At 44.5% G+C, this 23,302-nt stretch overlaps 3 protein-coding genes across 8 annotated transcripts in view; 1 reads left to right on the forward strand and 2 right to left on the reverse strand.

Moving 5' to 3' along the window:
* The window catches only part of RFWD3 (ring finger and WD repeat domain 3), a 59,374-nt gene extending 44,395 nt beyond the window's left edge, over nt 1-14,979 (reverse strand). Inside the window, exons 1-2 of one of the 2 annotated variants that reach the window (XM_074406320.1) lie at nt 14,842-14,979; nt 8,852-9,476 (exon numbers count right to left, since the gene is read on the reverse strand). In XM_074406320.1, the coding sequence (XP_074262421.1) occupies nt 8,852-9,474 (623 nt within the window). In that variant the 5' untranslated portion in view covers nt 9,475-9,476; nt 14,842-14,979. The remainder of the gene's footprint in view (nt 1-8,851; nt 9,477-14,841) is intronic. The other variant, XM_010350632.2, reaches the window with a different exon arrangement.
* On the forward strand, nt 11,184-18,209 carry LOC101043710 (lamina-associated polypeptide 2, isoforms beta/gamma-like). Its single transcript, XM_074400017.1, is given in 6 exon segments — nt 11,184-11,241; nt 14,498-14,970; nt 15,047-15,138; nt 16,090-16,221; nt 16,223-16,789; nt 18,176-18,209. Coding segments are annotated over 6 exon segments (1,356 nt in total).
* A 1,966-nt stretch (nt 18,210-20,175) lies between these two features.
* Nucleotides 20,176-23,302, reverse strand: part of MLKL (mixed lineage kinase domain like pseudokinase) — a 28,091-nt gene continuing 24,964 nt past the window's right edge. For 4 of the 5 annotated variants that reach the window (XM_074406338.1, XM_074406336.1, XM_010350627.3 and 1 more), the window contains one exon: nt 20,176-20,861. In XM_074406338.1, the coding sequence (XP_074262439.1) occupies nt 20,827-20,861 (35 nt within the window). In that variant the 3' untranslated portion in view covers nt 20,176-20,826. Of the gene's footprint in view, nt 20,862-21,081; nt 21,151-23,302 lie in introns of all 5 variants that reach the window. The other variant, XR_012519325.1, reaches the window with a different exon arrangement.

A 23,302-nucleotide genomic window follows, 5' to 3' on the forward strand; every position in this document is an offset into this window, starting at 1 on the left:
TAAGTCTGGACCACTGAATTTGGTAAGATTGAACCTGGGAAAGTAGCCCACCCCATTTTGGGTGGAAGTGTGGCCTGATCACCCACGGATGCCAGATCGGCACTTTTGAAGGTAGCTCTCTCTGTAACTAACCTTGAAAGCTTTTTTGCTTATGGTTTTAAACTGGAAGGAAAGTGATTGGATATGTGTCTGAAACCCCTAGAAGTTTCTTGCTTGCATGCTGCCCGCCTATGCTGATAACCTGCTATTGGGACACCCCAGGGCAGTCGGGTGCACAAACAAATGCCTTACTTCGGTATCTGGAGGACTGTGGGTATAAAGTATCGAAAAGAAAAGCCCAGATTTGCCAAAAAGCAAATGCAATATCTGAGGCTCACCATCTGGAAGGGAGAATGCAGCCTAGAAGCAGAGAGGAAGCAAGCCATTTGTAAACTTAAAGGACCTGAGACTAAAAGCAGATGAGAGAGCTCCTGGGAGCGGTGGGTTTTGTAAATTCTGGATTTCCAAACTTTGCAGTACTGGCCAAACCCTTACACAAAGTGACAAAGCGGGGAGGGGAGAAGACAAGACAGCCTTTAAAAGGGGTGGAAGCTAAAAGCAGAACTTCTATCAGCCCTGGCTTTGGGGCTAGCTGATTTAACACAGCCTTTTCATGCTGTCAGAAAAGAAAAAGAAAAAGAAAAGACAAATGGCAATCAAAGTTTCTAGCCTCAAGTCTGGGAACAATTTAAATATCAAAGCACCCCACACAGTGGTGACTCTAATGAATACCAAAAGACCTCATTGGTAAGCCTGCCAAATACCAGGGCCTGCTATGTGCAGCAACTGTACAAGCCATACATGAGACCACTCGTTTAGGTCAAGAGTCACTTGAAAAGATGCTGGGCCAGTATTTTTACATCTTACACTTATCAGCCTTGACTAAAACTGTGGCACAGCGATGCGTTCATTACATGTTGGCAACACAACGTGAGGCAGAGTCCCAACTATTCTCCCTGGCATTCAAGATTATGGAGCAGCTCCATGTAAAGATTTCCAGGTAGACTTTACTGAAATGTCCAAGTGTGGGGGACCTAAGTATTTGTTGGTCCTGGTGTGCACATACTCTGGGTGGGACTGAAAGGGCCCATGAAGTAATCCATGTGCTGCTTCGAGATCTTATCCCTAGGTTTGGACTGCCACTGCACATTGGATCAGACAACAGACCAGCATCTGTGGTGGATTTAGTCCGGAAAACACCAACGGCCTTAGGTATCACCTGGAAACTGCACACTGCCTACTGACCTCAGAGTTCCGGAAAAGCAGAAAAAAATGAACCAGACCATCAAAAACAGCTAGTATGTCAGGAAACAAGAGTAAAGTGGGTACAGGCACTTCCCTTGGTGTTATTCAAAATTAGATGCACCCCCTCTAGGAAGACAGGATATTCCCCTATGAAGTCTTATATCATAGGCCCCGTCTCCTACTCTGGGCACTCCTAGGAACTCCTCGGGAGTGGGGAGAGATTGAGTTAGGATGCTAGTTATCAGCTCTAGGGAGAATTGCTTAGTAAATAACAAATGTGCTATAAGCCTTTTTCTCCCCAGTTCACCCTTTCTCACTAGGTAATCACGTGTGGATAAAGGACGGGAGTACAGCCCCTCTAAAACCACAATGGAAAGGACCTCAGACCTGATCCTGACCACTCCCACAGCCGTGAAGGTAGAGGGAATCCCAGTCTGAATCCACCACAGCCGTGTAAGAAACCAGCAACAGCTGAGACTTAGACCAAGGCAAGGACTGCACAATCACCTTAAAAAGGACAACAAGCCTTGCTCCAATCACATCCCGGAAGCCGGCTGGTCTATGCACAGCCAAAGCATGAGGAAATTCATCGTGGGACTTGTTCTTCTTAATATTTGGACTTGTACAGTAGGAACATTAACTAACTTTAAAGAATGCCCTCAGTATGTACACCAGGTACGGCGTAAAAGTTACTGCCATTCTCTTGTCCTACAGTTCTTATAAATGTACAGGGACACAGAAGGAAACCTGTTCATATAATGGTACTCAACATAAGGTGTGTAATCTATGAGACAGACAGATAGCTGTGTCATAGGCATCATTAAGCCCTCTTCCTTCCTATTATCTGTTAAGACAGGTGGAAGAAACCTAAAGATAGGAGAATGGACAGATAATGAGTGGCCACTGGAGAGAACTATTAAGTATTATGGGCCGGCCACATCGGGGGAGGATGGCTCATGGGGATACCAGACCCCTATTTACAGGCTCAACTGGATCATCCGGTTGCAGGCTGTTTTGAAAATACTCACTAATGAGACAGGCAAAGCTCTGTCCCTTTCAGCCCAACAAAAAAACTTAAATGAGAAACGTGATTTATCAGAACTGGCTGGCCCTAGATTATTTACTAGCAGCCAAAGGAGGAGTCTGTGGAAAATTCAATCTAACCAACTGCTGTCTATACATAGATGACCAGGGGCAAGCAGTGGAGGATACTGTATGAGACATGACCTGTACAGATATGGCACAGATTAACCCTGAGTCCTTATTTGGAGGTTGGTTCTCATCCTTGGGAGAATTCAAAACTCTCATCGTAAGTGTTATAATAATAGTACGTGTTTGTTTGTTGCACCCTTGTCTACTCCCCCAGTTCCTTCAGATAATTAGGAGATTCATCACTACTGTAGTTAGCCAAAAAATGACATCACAAATATATTATATGAAACATTATCAGTCAGTTTCTTCAGAAAATCTGGAAAGTGAGAATGAAAGTGAGACCTCTCAATAATATTATAAAATGGTGAGAGTCTCAAAGTGGGGGATAAGGAAGGAGACTCAGGCATCTGGGATTCCCTCCCGCTCTGTCATCCACTGTGCAGCTCAATAGAAGAGAGAGCAGGCCAGCTGGCGCCTCCTGAATCTCCTTCCTGAAAATAACACGCTTGGCCTTGGGGAAACTCTCTGGAAGACACTATTTTTACTTAAAACAAGATCAAACTAGAGACCTTTTCACATGTGAGTCTAAAACTGTAAACCGGAACCCTTTCATATGTGATTCCTGAAACTGTAAACAGAGACCTTTTCACATGTGAGTCCTAAAACTGTAAACCAGAACCCTTTCATATGTGATATCTAAAGCTATAAACCTAAGATTCTTTCACGTGTAACATCTAAAGTATAAGCCTATATATATGCAGAACCTTCCTTTGTTAGATGAGCTGGGTTTTCAACAAATTACTTCCTGGTCTCCCAGCCGAATAAACTCCTCCCTCCTTTATTCGGTGTTCAAGAGATCCGTTTCCTGTGGCTGTTCCTGCTGCAGTATGACTCCTAGCTGTGGGGGAAATTTTTTAAAAAAATTTTTTAAAATTTAAGATGATAGCTGCCAGTGATTCCTCAACTGGATCTGGACAAAGTAAACTGAAAACTTTGAAAGGATCCACCGTTCTGGCTCTGTCACCTAGGCTGGAGCGCAGTGGCACGATTTTGGCTCACTGGAACCTTTCACCTCAATCTCCTAAGCAGCTGAACTACAGGCATGCACCACCATGCCCAGCTAACTTTTGTATTTTTTGTACAGACAAGGTTTCAACATATTGGCCAGGTTGGTCTTGAACTCCTGAGCTCAAGCAATCTGTTCCACCCACCTCAACCACCCAAAGTGCTGGGATTATAGCCACTGTACCCACATCCTTGATGCCCCTGAGAACTTTCATGATTCATGGGAAGAGGCCAAAATATCAACATTAATAGGAATTTACAAGAAGGTGATGTCAACGCTTATGGATGACTTTGATGGGCTCAAGACTTCAGCTGAATAAGTAACGTAGCTGTAAGAGCAAGAGAACTAGACTTAGAAGTGGAGCCTGAAGATATGACTGAATTGATCTCATTCCTAGATTTTCCTTTCCCTCTTATTGGTTAGTTTATTGTTTGTCCCACTGAATATCCATTACCTCAGGCAGGCCCCAGGGAAGATAATTAGGGTTTTCGCACTCAGGATTGCTCTGAGTCAGGAGTAGTCTTGCAGGAAGGGTTTTCCAAAGAACCACCAAACAGGTGACATAAAGATAATTCTCTGGGAATGAGGCTTTGAAGGTGCTCCAATTCCATTTTGCTTCCTCTGGTGCCTGCCAGGCTGTTGGTTTTTACTAAGATTACAGGCAGTCGGTTTTCAAGACTACCAAGGAGCTGGAAAAGGGGCCAAGAATAAGGAATGCCACAGAGCTCACTGAGATGCAGCTGTTTTTCTTTAATAATCATTCCCTGAGGCCAGGTGCGGTGGCTCAAGCCTGTAATCCCAGCAGTTTGTGAGGCCGAGGCGGGTGGATCACGAGGTCAAGAGATCGAGACCATCCTGGTCAACACGGTGAAACTCCGTCTCTACTAAAAATACAAAAAATTAGCTGGGCATGGTGGCACGTGCCTGTAATCCCAGCTACTCAGGAGGCTGAGGCAGGAGAATTGCCTGAACTCAGGAGGCGGAGGTTGCAGTGAGCCGAGATCGCGCCATTGTACTCCAGCCTGGGTAACAAAAGTGAAATTCCATCTTTTAAAAAAAAAAAAAAAATCATTCCCTGGATTGCTATTTGGTTAGTTTCCAGAATTATGAAAAAGTTGATTCTTACAAATTTCTGCCAGCTGTTTCCCTGATTTTATGGAGATAATTCTGTGTTCCTTACTCTGCCATTTTCACTGACATCACCCAGGTTTTCTTTTATTTCTTTCTTTTTTGTTTTTTTGAGATGAAGTCTTGCCCTGTGGCCCAGGCTGGAGTACAGTGGCGAGATCTCGGCTTACTGCAACCTCTGCCTCCTGGGTTCAAGCGATTCTCCCGCCTCAGTCTTTCGAGTAGCTGGGATTACAGGCGCCCACCATCACCCCCCGCTAATTTTTGTATTTCTTTTTGAGACGAAGTTTCGCTCTTGTTACCCAGGCTGGAGTGCAATGGCGCCATCTCGGCTCACCGCAACCTCTGCCTCCTGGGTTCAAACAATTCTCCTGCCTCAGCCTCCTGAGTAGCTGGGATTACAGGCACGTGCCACCATGCCCAGCTAATTTTTTGTATTTTTAGTAGAGACGGGGTTTCACCATGTTGACCAGGATGGTCTCAATCTCTCGACCTCATGATCCACCCACCTAGGCCTCCCAAAGTGCTGGGATTACAGGCTTGAGCCACCGCCCCCGGCCCTAATTTTTGTATTTTTAGTAGACAGGGTTTCACCATGTTGGCCAAGCTGGTCTCGAACTCATGACCTCTAGTGATTCGACTGCCTTAGCCTCCCAAAGTGCTGGGATCACAGGCATGAGCCACTGTGCCCGACCTGGTTTTCTTTTTAAATGGTGCTAAGCAAGTTTACCAACTCATTTCTTGAGATTCTGAGTGAATGGCAGCTATAGCTACCATGAGAATAAACAATAAGAAAAGCATTTTAAACAAAAAAGAAAGAAATTTTAAAAAAAGAAAAGCATTTTATAAAAGGATTTAATCAAATACATACTAGAGTTAGGCTGCTGACGTATATCAATAACATTCTACATAGAACCCAGTAAAAAAGTGATAGACAATTTTAAAAAAATCACTTTAATATTGCTTTTATGTAGCAAAGAATTTCCAAAGCCAGGCAAGAACACAGGAAAGGGGAACTATGAAAACCAATAGGAAGCAGTGCTAGGGTTTCTCCCTGGGAACAGATTTAGAAGCCAAGAAATACTCCTCCTTCCCTGCACTTATCACCTTTGCATTAAATATATTTTGCTCCCTCCTTACCCTCTGCAGTCCTGGACTCCACATGCTCCATGACAACAAGTATTGTGATCTGTGCTATTCACCAACTTATCTAGGGCAAAGTTTAGCCTTAATCACACAGAGGAGTGTTATCACTATTTGATGAATGACTCAAGCAGCCAGAATGAAACTGCCTCAAACAAACAAGAAAGGAGTTTGTTATCTCAGCTAAGCCTGTTGGGAAGAAGAGCTCACTACTTTCTGTAGCTTTGGCTTCTAGGCCAACTCTATGAATCAAAAGTTGTTCACCTTGGCCCAGGCTTTCAACACCTGGCTAAGGGACAGTCTGTCAGGTGAGTAAATGTCAAACATCACACTGAGAAATTCATCTCAAGAAATTCAGAAGTTACAAGTAAATTAGTCCTGGGAAAGCCCATATTTTAGGAAAAAAAAGTTTTAATATGACATTTATCTGGCTCCAAAATTCACGTTCTTTCCACTTAATTGCACACTTCCTGACCTTCTAGACCTTTAGTTTATTCCCTTCGTGGAGACAGATTATGGCTGCCAAACAGCTTGACTGATATCTTTCGACATTTACATTCTGTATAAATCATTCCCTGAGCAGATTCTACAAGCAATTTTTTTTTTTTTTTTTGAGACAGACTCACTCTGTCGCCCAGGTTGGAGTATAGTAACAAGATCTCAGCTCACCGCAATCTCCACCTCCTGGGTTCAAGCAATTTTCGTGCCTCAATTTCCCGAGTAGCTGGGACCACAGGTGTGTGCCATCACACCAGGTTAATATTTTATATTTTTAGTACAGTTAGGGTTTCACCATGTTGGCCTTGGACTCCTGACCTCAAGGGATCTGCCTGACTTGGCCTCCCAAAATGCTGGGATTATAGGTGTGAGCCACCAAGCCCAGCCACATCAAGCAATTTTCTGACTATAGTCTGGCTTCTGTGTGGCTCTCTAGTGGTTCTATTTTGCTTTGTAAGTTGGCATCTGGTTTATATGTATCACCCATGAGTTGGTTAATACAAGTCAGTGTGCCTGACCAAGAGGAATCCACTCTGTGTCCCCCAACAAGAATGAGTGCATGGATAAGCAAGACTGAGGACTGCTGCAAGAGGCCTCCTGATAGCCAGTTCCTGGAGACACCACTCACAGCCTTCAGCCATTGAAAGTTAGCCCACTTACTTTGGCAGGGTCCCCAGACTGCACCATAAGGTGCCTTCACCTATAACAAAAATGTATGAAATCTTACCCTGCCTTTATAATGTGAGTAGTGACATCTTAAAATAACAGAGTATAGCCAGGCCTGGTGGTACACACTGGTAATCTCAGTTACTCAGGAGGCTGAGGCACAAGAATCACTTGAATCCGGGAGGCAGAGGTTGCAGTGAGCTGAGATCGCACCACTGCACTCCGGCCTGGGTGCCAGAGCAAGACTCTTGCCTTAAAAACAAAAAAATCCAGAGTAATATGCTTGGCAATACTTGTCAACACAGAACTAGGCACCTGTCATCCTTCATGGGTACTACACACAGAATGGTGCCACAGTCACGGCAAGCCCCAACATAAAATCAGCAAGATCCGTTAAAAAGGATGCTGAATCTAGATTTAGAAGGTGGAATTCCAATTCCAGCCTTATCACAACCCAATCACAAATTATCCCATCAGCTTCCTCATTTGTAAAACATGAGTAATGGATAACCTAGCTACTACTTTTTAGTATCATTTCAATATTTTCACAATGTTAGAAAATATGGGTATGGTGGCACACGCTAATCAGGAGGCTGAGGTAGGAAGAGCACCTGAGCCCAGGGAAGCTGAGGCTGCAGTGAACTGTGATTGCACCACTGCACTCCAGCCTGGACAGCAGAGTGAGACTCTGTCTCAAAAAAAAAAAAAATTAAAAATAAAAATAAATACATAAATAATAAGAAAAAGAAGAAAGAGAAAACAAAGGGATTTGATTGATGCTGCCTCCATTTACCTGTGTAGAAAACAAGACAGATCAGGTTTCGATACCAGTCCTAACTCTTCTATGCTATAGCTATGAGACCCTGAACAAAGCCCTCTCTCAGGGTATCAGTTTCCTTCACATACAAATTGAAGGTTGAATTAAATTTCCAAGCATTTTGAAAACACTTAGAAGACTAAATGTGAAATAAAACAAACAAGTTGGAAAAATAGACAGGGTAATTAGCTGTGCGTGATGGCAAACACCTGTAATCCCAGCAATTTGGGAGGCTGAGGCAGAAGAATTGCTTCAACCTCAAAGATGGAGGTTGCAATGAGCCAAGATCATGGCATTGCACTCCAGCCTGCGTGACAGAGTGAGACTCAGTTTTAAAACAAAAAACCAAGAGCCGGGCGCGGTGGCTCAAGCCTGTAATCCCAGCACTTTGGGAGGCCGAGGCAGGTGGATCACGAGGTCGAGAGATTGAGACCATCCTGGTCAACATGGTGAAACCCCATCTCTACTAAAAATACAAAAAAAAAAAAATCAGCTGGGCATGGTGGTGCGTGCCTGTAATCCCAGCTACTCAGGAGGCTGAGGCAGGAGAATTGCCTGAACCCAGGAGGCGGAGGTTGCGGTGAGCCGAGATCGCACCATTGCACTCCAGCCTGGGTAACAAGAGTGAAACTCCGTCTCAAAAAAAAAACCAGACAGGATTTAGACAATTGTTATTCTTCATAATAACCCTGACAGCTAAGCTCTTCAAGAGGCAAATTCATAGCAAAGACTATGAAAGAACATTAACTGTGCCTCTAAGTGGAGTGCCAGTGAATAATGAATTTGAGTGAGTGGAGTAGACTTACAAGTTAAGAAATAATTTGTGGTGTACAAGACACAATCTGAAGAACAGCTAATCTACAGAGATTACCAACAAACTACCACCTAGTTTTCAAGATACAACAGTTTAATTTATCCCCTCATTACTTTGTGAAGTAAGCCAAGCACTTCTACTTCCATCTGACTTATGAAAAAATGAGGGTCAGAAGTTATCTGACTTGCCAAAAAGTCACAATGTCAGTCCCTGAATGGCAGAGCCTCAGTTTCATATTTGCTAGTACAGCAATGATCACGAACTTATCCATGTATTTATTTACCTGGCACTGGCTGTCCTCTGAGATCCTCCGGCTCTTGTCCTCCGTGAAGCAGGTATCCTCCTTCTTGTTCTTATTGGGCCTGCACTGTGGTTTGAAGGGGCAGGTCTTAGGAATTCCAGCATGCCATGAAGTCTCTGTAGCCCACTGATGAAGCTGGACATTGAATGCAATGAAGATGCTCGGATGTTGTGATTAGCACCAGACGCCTGACTATGTTGTTCTGAAACCCCTGGACTGATGTTCTCCACATTGTCTTCGCCCACAACCTCGACTTCTTCTGTTAGGTCAATGGACAGTTGTGGAGCAGGTTGGAGCAGGGGTGGTCTCACTTGGCTATTGGGTACTTCAACAGGAGAAGGATGGAGCAGGGGTGGTCTCACTTGGCTATTGGCCACTTCAGCAGGAGCAGGCTGGAGCAGGACTGGTTCCCCTTGGCTACTGACCACTTCAGCAGGAGATGGCTGGAGGATAGGTGGTCCCCTTTGGCTGCTAAGCACATCAGCAGGAACAAGCTGGAGGAGGGCTGGTCCCCCTTGGCTGCTGGCCATGTCAGCAGGAGCTGGCTGTTCTGCAGCATGATTTAACTGTTCCTGAAGATCATATTCCATTGCTTCCTGAGCCATCACTAGAGAAACAATATTTGTTAAAAGTATTAATGAAATAGATAAAACATGCTATGTAGCTGACAGAATCGTATTTAGTTCTTTCTGAATTTATGTTTAAGATCATTCTTAGCAAGACTCAGAAGCTTCAAGAGAGGATTTTAACTACTTAAGTCAGAAGTGTTTGGTAACTGACTTTCTTCTCTACAAGCATTTATAACCAGTTCTCCAGTTTGCCCTTAGAAAACATGAAGTCCTGTGATGATAGTAGTATCTTCCAAAATGGAAAGACCTATTAACCAAGAGGATTAAACTACTGGGTCTAAAAGTAATCTCTCAGACACGCTGCAGTTCTCTGTCTCAAGCTGAATATGGACATTCACCAAAATCAAATACATATAATGCTGTATCTAATCTTAGCAGGCAATATAAATCTTTCACAGCATCAAGTTACAAAGGACAAATGGAGAAACTTCACACTTGCAAATTTAACTGAGTTACTAACTCAAATTAACTGAATTACTAACTCAAAATGAAAGTTTACCTAATTTTTCCAAAAAGGCTGCACAAACTTTATCATTATTTTTGTTTTCCGTTTCTAATTTCATCATATTAGTCTATTCAACAAATATTAAGCACCTATGTTCTTTTCATTGTGTTTCCCAACTTTAATTCCATCCATAACATCAGTTTGAAAACTACCACCTAGTTTTTAAATTAAAAAAAAAAATAAAATAAAAAAAAATTTTTTTTTTTTTTTTGGTTTTGTGATACAGACGAGGGCTTTCTATGTTGCCCAAACAGGTCTCGAATGTCTGGCCTCACCTCCTCATGTGCCAGGACAAAAGGATTGAGCCACCGAGCCTCCCTACCACCTAGTTTTTTTTTTTTTTTTTGAGACAGAGTCTAGCTCTGTTGCCAGACTGGGGTGCAGTGGCCTGATCTCAGCTCACTGCAACCTCTGCCTCATGAGTTCAAGTGATTCTCCTGCCTCAGTCTCCTATCTGGGACTACAGGAGCATGCCACCACACCTGGCTAATTTCTTTTTTGGTATGTTTAGTGGAGACAGGATTTTACCATGTTAGCTAGGATGGTCTCGATCTCCTGACCTCGTGATACGCTCGTCTTGGCCTCCCAGAGTGCTGGAATTACAGGCGTGAGTCACTACCCCCGGCTCTTACCACCTAGTTTTTAAAGTATATCAGTATAGCCGGGCGCGGTGGCTCAAGCCTGTAATCCCAGCACTTCGGGAGGCTGAGGCGGGTGGATCATGAGGTCAAGAGATCGAGACCATCCTGGTCAACATAGTGAAACCCCGTCTCTACTAAAAAAAAAAAAAAAAAAAAAAGTATATCAGTATAACTTATCCCTCAATTACTTTGTGAAGGCACATGCTTTTATTTTCATCTGACTTATGAGGAAATGGGTGTTCAACTAATATTTATTAAGCATCTGTTATGCAGACAGACACCCTAGAGGCAAAGACAGGTAAGATCCTGTGTATCAGAGTTTATATTCTAGCAAGTGGGATGTTAATAAACAAATATGAGAAAATTATAGATTATGATATTTGGGGTTGAGGAGACAAGAAGGACAAACTAAGACACAATTGTGAGGAAAGTACTCTTTAATAAAAAGAGTGAAAATTGGCCTGAGGTATGAAGGATTTAAAAAAGCTGGCTATGCAAAGAGCCAAGAAGAGTTTCAAAAGGAAACTCTTAGGTCCCTGATGATCACGGGCTTGACTGATCAGCAGGACACCATCATTAAACGGACCATGGGCCTTGGTAAGGAGTTTCTTCTGTGTTAGGAATAGACTGCAGGGGTGCAAGAGCACAAGCTAGGTGACCAGTGTAGAGGCTATTGTAGGAGGTCACACCAGAGGACACAGAGACTTAGGCAAGAGTGGTAGCAGTGTAGATGAGAAACAGACAGCTTTAAGAATCTTCAGGATAGTCATGCTTCTTAAATTCACCAAAGCAGATTAAACCACCTAAAGAGGAACAGAATGATAGAAGAGGGCCAAGGACTATAAAGCCAGAGACACTACTGGTAAAAGGACAACAGAGTAACAGAAGCCAGTTAAGGAAGATTACAAAGTAGGAGGAAACATGGGACTGTAGTGTTTTGGAAAAAGAATGTTTCAAGGAAGGAACGATTAAGTGTCAAGTACTACTGGGGGAAAGAATGACCCCTAGATTTGGCAAGGACAGGTGACCTAAGAAACCAGTTTCCCTGAAGTGATGGGGTTAGAGGCCAGAATGGAGTAGGCTGAATAAATGGAGGGAATTCAAATAAATATGGTATACAAAGCACATATATCTATCTTTCTCTCTCCACTCCAGTCATTCCTAAAAACCCACAAATGTAACTTCCCCTACCCAAGATTTTTTATTTATTTATTATTTTTTTTGAGATGGAGTCTTGCTCTGTCCCCAGGCTGGAATGCAGTGGTTCGATCTTGGCTCACTACAACCTCTGCCTCCTGGGTTCAAGTGATTCTCCTTCCTCACCCTCCCGAGTAGCTGGGACTACAGGCACATGCCACCACATCTGGCAAATTTTTGTATTTTTAATAGATACGGGGGCTCACCATATTGGTCAGGCTGGTCTCAAACACCTGACCTTGTGATCCACTGGCCTTGGCTTCCCAGTGTTGGGATTACAGGCTTGAGCCACCATGCCTGGCAGACATATTTTTTAAACAAAGGATAAACACACCAGGACAACGCAAATGCAAACAGGATATGATATGCAGACCAGTTTTTTGAGGCCACAAAGGAGAAACTGATGACTGATGACTACCTAGAGCCAAAAGATAAAACTCAAATGTCTGCAAAGAGCACAGTGGTTGGGGTAAGGGTTGTGTTATTGAGAAGCAAGCTAATTCCCACTTAAAAGGATTGCAAAAACCAGGTACCAGAAAAGGCATTACTGAAAGATGGAGATAAAAGAGGGGGGTTGGTTAAAAGCCAATAAGGTAGTTAGCCTGTCTCATACTCAAACAAATACCAGCCAGCCAAAACAAAACAAAACAAAATCCTCTTCCCACTATGCTGAAGAAAACTGGAGGTTTGAACCACACCTCTTAGGACCAGGATGGAGAGTGGCACGGCAGTGAAAATAAGTGGGAAAGTTAAAGTCTGCAAACTGAACAATGTGAGATACTTTGAAGTTTTAAACATTTTTTTTTGTAGAGATGGGGTTTCCCACGTTGCCCAGGCTGGTACTAAACTCCTGGGCTCAAGCAAACCTCCTGCCTGGGCATCCTAAAGTGCTGGGATTACAAGAGTGAGCTACTGCAGCTGGCTAGCTAAATAAAAGCTTTCAATGTGTTTCTAGGGTACAACAACAGCTTCCCAACAATTGTGTGTCAGAACATAAAGCCCAAGCTACTTCTAGATGTACTCTAGAGACACGAAGCAACCCAGCTTTAGTGAAGATAAAGGGTAGAAAATGACCAAAAAGAGTAGAATCTAGGGAACTGCACTGTCCACTCCCACATGGTTATTTAATAAAAATCAAGTTCACCCAGGAGCTGTGGCTCATGCCTATGATCCCAGCACTTTGGAAGACTGAGGCAGGTAGCTTGAGACCAGGACTTAGAGATCAGCCTGGGCAACATGGCAGAATCCGGTCTCTACAAAAAAATTAACCATTAGTAGCTGTGGTTCCAGCTACTGAGGAAGCTGAGGTGGGAGGATCTGTTGAGCCTCCGATGTCTTGGCAGTGAGCCAAGATCGTGCCACTGTACTCCAGACTGGGAGACAGTGAGACCCTGACTTAAAAAAAAGAGTAAGTTCCTCTGTTACGCTGGTCACATTTCAGGTGGTAGAAACGCATATAGGCCAGGTAGCTCCCATGCTGGACAGCACAAATACAGAACATTTTCCTCGCCACAGAAAGTTCTATGGAACACGGCAGCTCTGGAGCTGAGGATTCCTAACCACTGCGGACCAGTAGGAGGTGCACAGAGCAAGATCATGGGCTGGGCGCCCTAACCTTGAGCATGTCACACAAATGCTGTTTTTTTAATGTGCGCTGTGAGTGTCGAGGCTTAACATGTTAAACTCCGACTTGTCATCTTTGTTACTCAGGTTTCAATCAAAGCCACATCAGGTGGGGACAAAAGTCCCTCAATTAACAGGTTCAGAGGAGGTGGGTGGGGGAAATCGGGACAACCTTGGTTTAAATCTTTGCTCTGGCCGGCTCGAAGACTCACGCCTGTGATCCCTGGACATTGGGAGGTCGAGGCAGGGCGATCGCTTACGCTCTGCAGTTTGAGACCAGCTTGGGCAACACAGTGAGATTCCCGTCTCTACCAAAAAAGAAAAATGAAACAGGCCATGTGCCGTGGCTCACGCCTGTAATCCCAGCACTTTGGGAGGCCGAGGCGGGCAGACCACTTGAGATCAGAGTTTGAGACAGGCTTGGCCAATATGGTGAAAACCCGTCTCCACTAAAAATACAAAAAGTACCCCGGTATGATGGCACATGCCTATAATCCCTGCTACTCGGCAGGCTGAGGCAAGAGAATCACTTGAACCCCGGGAGTTGGAGGTTGTAGGGAGCCGAGATCGCGCCACTGCACTCCAGCCTAGGCAACAGGCCAAATGAAGAAATAAGTAAAATAAAGAAGAAAAATAAAACAACGAGCTGGGCGTGGTGGCCGCGCCTGTGGTCCAAGCTACTGTGAAAAGCCTAGGCCAGAGGCTCGCTGGGGCTTGGGAGTTCGAGACTGGAGTGAGTTCGAGACTGCAGTGAGCTCTTCCAACCTGGGCCCAACAGGGAGACTTCTTTAACAGGAAAGAAAAGGAAAGAGAGAAAAGAGGAGGAAAAGAAAGAGGAAAAAAGAAAAACATCAAATCCCCACCCTTTTACTGCATGGGAAACTTGAGGCGGGTTTCCTAAGCTCTCGGTTCAACTTGTTTCGCCCGTAAAACGGAGATAATACAAGTCGCTAGAGTTTCCGTGATGAAATTAAAAATGAAGTTCCGTTAACTTGAAAGTGATGAAGTAACCGGCGCTCATGGCCGGCACCAGGTATCGCCGACGAGGAGCCGGAGGCGAGGCTCGCAGGGGAGGGGCCGGGCGACCCCACGGCCCCGCCCGGAAAGACCCGGCAGCGGCGAACTCCGCTCGTATCTCTCCGCGCTCCTGCCTGCCCAGCCCCCACGCTCAGCAACCCCGAAAGTGCGGGGCTCCGGCCCCTCAGCCCCGACTATTGGCGCCGCCCAGAGGGCCCGAATCAGCTCAGGCCGCCGGAGCCCGCCCGCAAGTCCCACCTCGTAAGGTGTCTCCGGGACCCCAATCTAGAAATCAGAAGTGCGGAAGTTATCCAGGAGCTAGAGGCCCAAGGCCTGGAGAGAAGCAAGAGTCCTCCTCACCTGACGCCAGTAGGTCGCGGCCGGGCTCGCGAGCCCGCCGAAGACTCCAGCTACTTCACCCGAACTCCGAACGCCACCAACGCCAACTGCCACTTCCCGAGCCGCTCAAGCTCCGCGCCAGAGCCGCGGGCAGGCATGCTCCTATTGGACAGAAGCCTAAGCTGTGGCCAATAGCCACTCTTCTTCTTCAATGGGTCCCCGCTAGCTGAAGCAGCGGCGCTCTCATTGGGGGTTGTTCATAAACCGACGACGCGCGGCCGCGCTCAAGGAAGCCTCCTACAATTGGCAGGAATCTCCGTCAGTCACCTTGCGCCCGCCCCGGAAAAATAAAGGAGAAGGAATTTTTTTTTTTAAAGCGCTTTTTATTTGAACTTTCTGGCGGGAAAAAGTTACACGATTTCTCGGTCCATTTTGGAGATGTATATATTAAAACTGTGACTCCTGCTTCTTGTCCCTAACGCTTTAGTGAAGGAGTTATCTGTATCCAAAGTATAGTAGCTAATCGCATAATTTCGAAATATTTCAGTATTTTGATTTTTGGAGCCTGTAAGGAGGCGTAGACAGTCCTTTCATATGTATCCTCTCATGAGGTTGAGGAGTTCACGCAAAAGACTTTGCCTACACAACCTCTTCCATCTCAAACCGCTGCAGTGGATCCGAACTACTAAATAGTCTCAAATCACTTAGCAGGGCCGCTGCCCGCCGCAGGCGAGGGGCCTGCGGAATTCTCCAGCTACAAGGAGCGCGAGCCCACCTCGGTTTTTTGTTTTTTGTTTTCTACAATGGGGTGCAGCCTCAAGGTAAACACATACCCTTGACTTTGTAAACTCTTCAAAGTCGAGGGTTATATGTACAGATAACAGTGAGTTACGTTTCCTCCTTTTTTTTTTTCCTTTTCTTTGAGACGTAATCTTGCTCTGTCACCAGGCTGGAGTGCGGTGGCGCAATCTCGGCTCACTGGAACTTCCGCCTCCTGGGTTCAAGCGATTCTTCCGCCTCAGCCTCCTGAGTAGCTGGGATTACAGGCACACGCCACCATGCCCAGCTAATTTTTTTTGTATTTTTAGTAGAGACGGGGTTTCACCGTGTTGGCCAGGATGGTCTCGATCTCTTGACCTCGTGATCCACCTGCCTCGGCCTCCCAAAGTGCTGAGATTACAGGCGTGAGCCACCGCGCCCAGCCGGTTCCTCCTAGAGAAGAATCTCGTGCTCAAGGACAGCCCCTTAGTGACCAGCAACAAAAAGCAGCTGGCAGGAAAGCCACAAAACAGATAAACCCAGACAAGATGATGAAGACGATCTGCATGTAGCAGAGCTCACTAATGAAGATCTTTTGGATAAGCTTATAAAATACGGAATGAATCCTGGTTCTGTGGTGGGCTGGGAAGCTATATGAGAAAAAGCTTTTGAAACTGAGGGAGCAAGGAACAGAATCAAGATCTACCCCTCTTTCAGCAATTTCTTCTTCAGCAGAAAATGCAAGGCTGAATGGAAGTAATGATTCTGACAGATACAGTGACAACGAAGAAGACTCTAAAATAGAGCTCAAGCTTGGGAAGAGAGAACCGCTAAAGGGCAAAGCAAAGACTCCAGTGACCCTCAAGCAAAGAAGAGTTGAGCACAACGAGAGCTGTTCTCAAGCTGGAATAATGGACTGTGGATCCATTATTCCACAGAATAATAGTGGACAAGTGGATCTTCAAAAGGCATTAACTAGGGAATCTACAGGAGGGTCAAGAAGAACTCCAAAGAAAAGGATGGACACTTCCGAACATTTTCATATAGATGGTTCAGTAATTTCAGTGAGTATTCCTATAGCTGAAACTATAATGGCTTCAAACAACGAAATCTTAGTTGTCAATAGGGTGACTGGAAATTTCAAGCATGCACCTCTTATTCTGCCAATCACTGAATTCTCAGACATACCCAGAAGAACACCAAAGAAACCGTGGACAAGGCAGGCATGGTGGCTCATGCCTGTAATCCCAGCACTTTGGGAGGCCAAGGCAGACAGATGGATTATGAGGTCAGGAGTTCAAGACCAGACTGGCCAACATGGTGAAACCCTGCCTCTATAATAATAATAATAATAAACCTTAAAAAAAAGAAGAAGAAGAAGAAGAAACCATGGACAAGAGGTGAAGTGGGAGAAAAAACACAGGAAAGAAATGTAGAAAGGGGTATTCTTTGTTTTTTTGAGACAAGGTCTACCTCTGTCACCCAGGCTGGAGTGCAGTGGCGTGATCTTGGCTCACTGCAACCTTTGCCTCCCAGGTTCAAGTGATTCTCCTGCCTCAGCCTCCCAAGTAGCTGGAACTACAGATGCATGCCACCATGCCCAGCTAATTTTTGTATTTTTAGTAGAGGCGAGGTTTCACTCTGTTGGCCAGGCAGGTCTTGAACTCTTGATCTCAAGTGATCTGCCCACCACCTTGGCCTCCCAAAGTGCTGGGATTACAGGCATAAGCCACCACACCTGACCATAATGTTCACTACCTTGACAGGGCTTGGATTACTTATATGTATGCATTTGTCAAAACTTGTCCTTTAGTATTTGTGCATTTCACACAAATTTTTCATAGCAATAATGTACCTCTCCACCCACTCCCCTAAAAAAAGCCCATAGAGTTGGGTGCGGTGGCTCATGCCTGTAATCCCAGCACTTTGAGAGGCTGAGTCAGGTGGATCACCTGAGGTTGGAAACTTGAGACCAGCCTGACCAACATGAGGAAACCCCGTGTCTACTAAAAAACCAAAATTAGCCGGGCGTGGTAGCACATGCCTGTAATCCCAGCTACTTGGGAGGCTGAGGTGGGAGAATCACTTGAACCTGGGAGATGGAGGTTGCAGTGAGCTGAGATGGAGCCATTGCACTCCAGCCTGGGCAACAAGGATGAAACTCCGTCTCAAAAAAAAAAAAAAAAAAAAAAAAAAAAAAAAAAAGCCCATAGGGAGAGAAACTCCAGTTAACGGCATAAATGCTGAACGGCATAAATGCCGAAGTGTTTAGGAATGAAATACATAAAAAATTAGGATGGATTAATGGATAGAAAGAAGGACAAGTAGATAAATAGGTATATGATAAAACAAATACAATAAATTGTTAGTTGTAGAGTTTAGGTGGTAGGTATGTGGTTGTCCAGAGTACAGTTACACTGACTTTTCTGCATATCTGAAAATTTTCATAAATAAGTGTTGGGAGAAATCAGGCACAGGGACTTGGAAGGCATTTTGTGCAATTAAAAGGCCCTGAAGATTATGCTTTATCAATTTTTCAGTAAATTCACCTATAATAATTGTGGGTCTGCCAGAGTATGAATAATTCATCTACCAGGGAGAATTTTTACTGTACCTCCTACAGCAAATAGAACAAATGATTTTAAAGATGAAAACAGTGTCTGGGCATGGTGGCTCACACCTGTAATCCCAGTCTCTTTGGGAGGACAAAGTAGGAGGATCCCTCAAGGACAGGAGTTCCAGACCAGCCTGGGCAACACACCAGACCCTGCCTCTGAAAAGAAAAAAAAAGAAAGAAAGAAAGAAAAAGGAAAAAAGAAAGAAGGAAGAAAATAAAATAGTAATACCTACCAATAAGTTCTACAAAATAATCATATTATATGTATATTCTTCTGCATTTTTTATTTGAAAAAAAAAAAAAAAACAAACATGTTCTAGGTTTAAAAAAAATCAAGGATAAATAAAAGATGAAAAAGTAAGGCCAGGTGTGGTGGCTCATGCCTGTAATCCCAGCACTTTGGGAGGCCAAGATGGGAGGATCACTTGAGCCTAGAAGTTCAAGACTAGCCTAGGCAACACAGTGAAACCCTGTCTCATAATAATAATATTATAATAATCATTTGTAATAAATCAGCCATAACTTTATTCACCAGAGATGACTACTAGAATACAAGATCTAAATGTATTTTTATTGCTGTCTTCTCAGTGATTGAAACAATGTCTAGCACATTTGCTGTTGAATGATTTAGAATGATTTCTGGGGGAAAAAATGTAACTTGAGAGGCAGGGGTTAGTCTATCCTAGGAAAAGCACACACCAGGAACAAAGGTATAAGTAATCTAGGGGCCGGGTGCAGTGGCTCAAGCCTGTAATCCCAGCACTTTGGGAGGCAGAGGCGGGTGGATCACGAGGTCAGGAGATCGAGACCCATCCTGGTCAACATGGTGAAAGCCCGTCTCTACTAAAAATACAAAAAATTAGCTGGGCATGGTGGTGTGTGCCTGTAATCCCAGCTACTCAGGAGGCTGAGGCAGGAGAATTGCCTGAACCAGGAGGCGGAGGTTGCGGTGAGCCGAGATCGCACCATTGCACTCCAGCCTGGGTAACAAGAGTGAAACTCCGCCTCAGGAAAAAAAAAAAAAAAAGAAATCTAGAGTGAGGTATAAGGAATTCAGGTGTGGTGGCTCATGCCTGTAATCCCAGCACTTTGGGAGGCCAAAGTGGGCAGATCACTTGAAATCAGGAGTTTGAGACTAACCTGACCAACATGGTAAAACCATGTCTGTACTAAAAATACAAAAATTAGCTGGGCATGGTGGTGCACACCTGTAATCCCAGCCACTTGGGAGGCTGAAGCAGGAGAATCACTTGAACCTGGGAGGCAGTGGTTGTAGTAAGCTGAGATTGCATCATTGCATTCCAGCCTGGACAACAATAATGAAACTGTCTAAAATAAAATTTAAAAAAAAGTCTAGAATGAAAGCACCACAGACTTGGGTTTGAGTCTGGCAGGGATTAAAATCTGGCAGCTCTTATGCGGATATATTTTGTTTGTCCTATCAGCATTAAAATAATTTTTTTTGAGACAGAGTCTTACTCTCTTGTCTCGATCTCTTGACCTCATGATCCGTCTGCCTTGGCCTCCCAAAGTGCTGGGATTACAGGTATGATTATATTTAGCCCTGCCTAAAATAATTTTTAATGATATATTAACCTTTAAAAATAAAGACATCACAGAAAAATCCAATTTTCTAGCTCTTGACAAAATGGAAAGCTCTAGAAATGTCAGGATCCCGTTCTATGTGACAAAGTATAAACTAGAGTTGAGCAGAGGTTGTTCTTGCTCATCTGTTCACCAAAGCCCCTTCCAGGCTCAAGTCGCCCACTTAGATTCCTTCCTAGGCCCTATAGGTATTAGAGTTTGCAGTCTCTGGTAGGAGAACTCTGGGATCTGATTGGAAAGTCAGGCTGGAATGTATGGTATGGTATGGTGTAGATGTCTGAATAGGAAGTTTATACTTGATTTTTTTGGGCAAGAGGAATATTCAAACAGTGTTTGCTCAGTTACTTTTATTGTGTAACAAAGCACCCCAAAACTTAGTGTTAAGACAACAATAATTTATTTAGCTCCTGATTGTTTGAATGGGCAATTTGGGCTGGGCTCTGCTTGAGTGGTTCTTCTGGTCTTGATTGACCTCATTCACATAACTGTGTTAGCTGCCATATTGGTTGGTCTAGTATGACTTCAGCTAGGAAAGCATGTTTCTGCTTCATGTGGTCTCTCATTCTCCAGCATGCTCGCTCGTCATGTTAATGGCTGGGTAAAGTTCCAACAGACATTTATAAGGCCTCCTGAAGCCTAGGCTTGGAACTGGCACACAGTCACTTCTTCCACATTCTAATGATAAATCAAGTCACAATGCCAGCCCAGATTCAAGGGTGGGAAAACAGACTTCATTTATGGATGGGAGGAACTGCAAATTACATTATTAAGAGGTATGGACACCCAGAAAGATACATTTGACAAACCATCTATCAAAGCTACTGTCAGAGGTGTATTTTTGGAAGTATCATTTGAAGTGGGATGTGTCCTGTATGACTGGAATTGTTTTCTATTTGTAACAGAGAAGTGCCCACACTCGTTGCACCCATAAATAACTCAATGGCAAAGGATATGAGAGAGAGATGTCCAGTTTGTGCCTCTCCCAGCCTCTTGTCCAGGGACTCCTTGGCTTAGATTTCAAAATACTACTTAGTAAAGGTGGAGAGTTTCTTTAAGATTTCTGTGGATGAATGAACAGAAAATTAGACCAGAGCAAGGAGCTGAGAGCCAAGTTAGAAACACAAAGACATTTCTACATTGCACGATAGTTTAGAAACTGCATTCCCCCTGGTCTGGCTGGTGCCTAAACCACCGTCAGCACTCATGCCTTTGTGATATAAAGTTCTCTTACTTGATCAACTTTTGAAACACCAATACCTCATAGGAGGGAGTAAACTCACATTTTATTGTGAATCAGTCTCTGTTATTAGATTCCTTAATACCAGGAGGACCCTAGGTTGTAAGGGAGCCTGGTAGAAGAAGAAAGAAGATAGAGGAAAGTGTGAAGCAGAGGACAGCATCACATAAATCACTTATTTTCTTCCCATCCACCCCAAAGACCAATTTTTTAGGAAGCATCATTAAGTCTGCACTTCTGCTCTGTGGTGGTGAAGAGAAAGGTTCAGACAGAAACTGTACTGTGACTTTGATTTTTCATTCTGAAAGGTAGGGATGTGGATGAAGGGAGAGGAGAGATGACGGATGAGACAATCTCTCAGGTAGTGTGAGAGGTTTTCCTAACAGCCCACCTGTGAGAAGGCCTTGAAGAACAATCCTCATGCTAGAGACTTCTCTAAGTAGAGAGAACATCCTTGGAGGCTGCCTCAAAAGTCTGGACTCATGGCTCTTTAGTTCCTTTTTCCTCTTCCTCCCCCTACCCCTTCCCCCGTCCCTTTCCTTTCAAGACAGAGTCTCACTCTGTAGCCCAGGCTGTAAGGCAGTGGTGCCATCTCAGCTCACTGTAACCTCTGCCTCTGGGGTTCCAGCAATTCTCCTGCTTCAGCTTCCTGAGTAGCTGGCATTACAGGCATGTGCCACCATGCCTAACTAATTTTTCTATTTTTAGTAGAGATGGGGTTTCACCATGTTGGCCAGGCTACTGTTAAACTCCCGACCTGAAGTGATCCACATACCTTGGCCTTCCAAAGAGCTGAGATTACAGGCATAAGCCACTGCGCTTGGCCCCTTCTCTCTTTTGTCTGGGCTTTGTGGGAAGTCTGGGAGATTTAGGTCTAGCGTAGGAGAGAGAGAGGCTCCCAGAGAGGGGGACAGTGTAAGGAAAGCAGCTGATGACATGGTGAGATAAAAGCCTGCATCAGGGAAATAATCCCAAGGATGCTGAAAAAAGGAAGGAAGGCAGACAGGGAGGGAGGAAAAGAGGAAAAAGAGAGACAAAAAGAAAGCAAGAGAGAAGAAAAAGAAGAGAGACAGAAAGACAGAAAGTCAATACCGCCACTTGCTGTGGTGGTGCCTGTTGTCCCAGCTACTCTAGAGACTGAGGCAGGAGGATCACTTGAGCCCAGGAGTTCGAGGCTGTACTGAGCCATGATCCTGCCTCTGTATAGACACTGCACCCTTGCCTGGCCAACACAATGAGACCTCTTCTCTAAAAAAGATAAAAGATTAAAGATAAATAGATACAGACAAAAATAAAGGAGGGAAATAGGCAGGAGCAAAGTAATCTGCCATTCCAAACCACTTTGGATGAAACAATGCCCTTTGGAAGTCCTTACACTATTGACATTTTGCCTGGATAGTTCTTTGCTGTGGAGGGCTGTCCTGTGAAATGTAGGATGTTCATAGCATTCTTTTTTTTTTTTTTTTTTTGAGATGGACTCTCAGCCTGTTGCTCAGGCTGGAGTGCAGTGGCACAATCTTGACTCACTGCAACCTCTGCCTCCTGGGTTCAAGTGATTCTCTTGCCTCAGCCTCCCAAGTAGCTGGAAATACAGGCACATGCCACCATGCCTGGATAATTTTTGTATTTTTAGTAGAGACAGGGTTTCATCACGGTGATCAGACTGATCTCAAACCAGTCTCAACTCCTAACCTCATGTGATCCACCTGCCTTGGCTTCCCAAAGTGCTGGGATTACAGGCGTGAGCCATGGTACTTGGCCAACATTCTTTTTTTTTTTTTTTTTTTTTTTTTGAGATGGAGTCTTGCTCTGTCACCTAGGCTGGAGTGCAGTGGTGCAGTAGTGCAATCTCGGCTCACTACAACCTCCGCCTCCCTGGTTCAAGAGATTCTCGCCGGGCGCGGTGGCTCAAGCCTGTAATCCCAGCACTTTGGGAGGCCGAGGCGGGTGGATCACGAGGTCGAGAGATCGAGACCAACCTGGTCAACATGGTGAAACCCCGTCTCTACTAAAAATACAAAAAATTAGCTGGGCATGGTGGTGCGTGCCTGTAATCCCAGCTACTCAGGAGGCTGAGGCAGGAGAATTGCCTGAACTCGGGAGGCGGAGGTTGCGGTGAGCCGAGATCGCACCATTGCACTCCAGCCTGGGTAACAAGAGCAAAAACTCTGTCTCAAAAAAAAAAAAAAAAAAAAAAAAAAAGAGAGAGAGAGATTCTCATGCCTCAGCCCCCTGAGTAGCTGGGATTATGGGCACGTACTGCT

The sequence above is a fragment of the Saimiri boliviensis genome, chromosome 1 (genome assembly GCF_048565385.1).
Source record: "Saimiri boliviensis isolate mSaiBol1 chromosome 1, mSaiBol1.pri, whole genome shotgun sequence".
Classification (NCBI taxonomy): Eukaryota; Metazoa; Chordata; class Mammalia; order Primates; family Cebidae; genus Saimiri; species Saimiri boliviensis.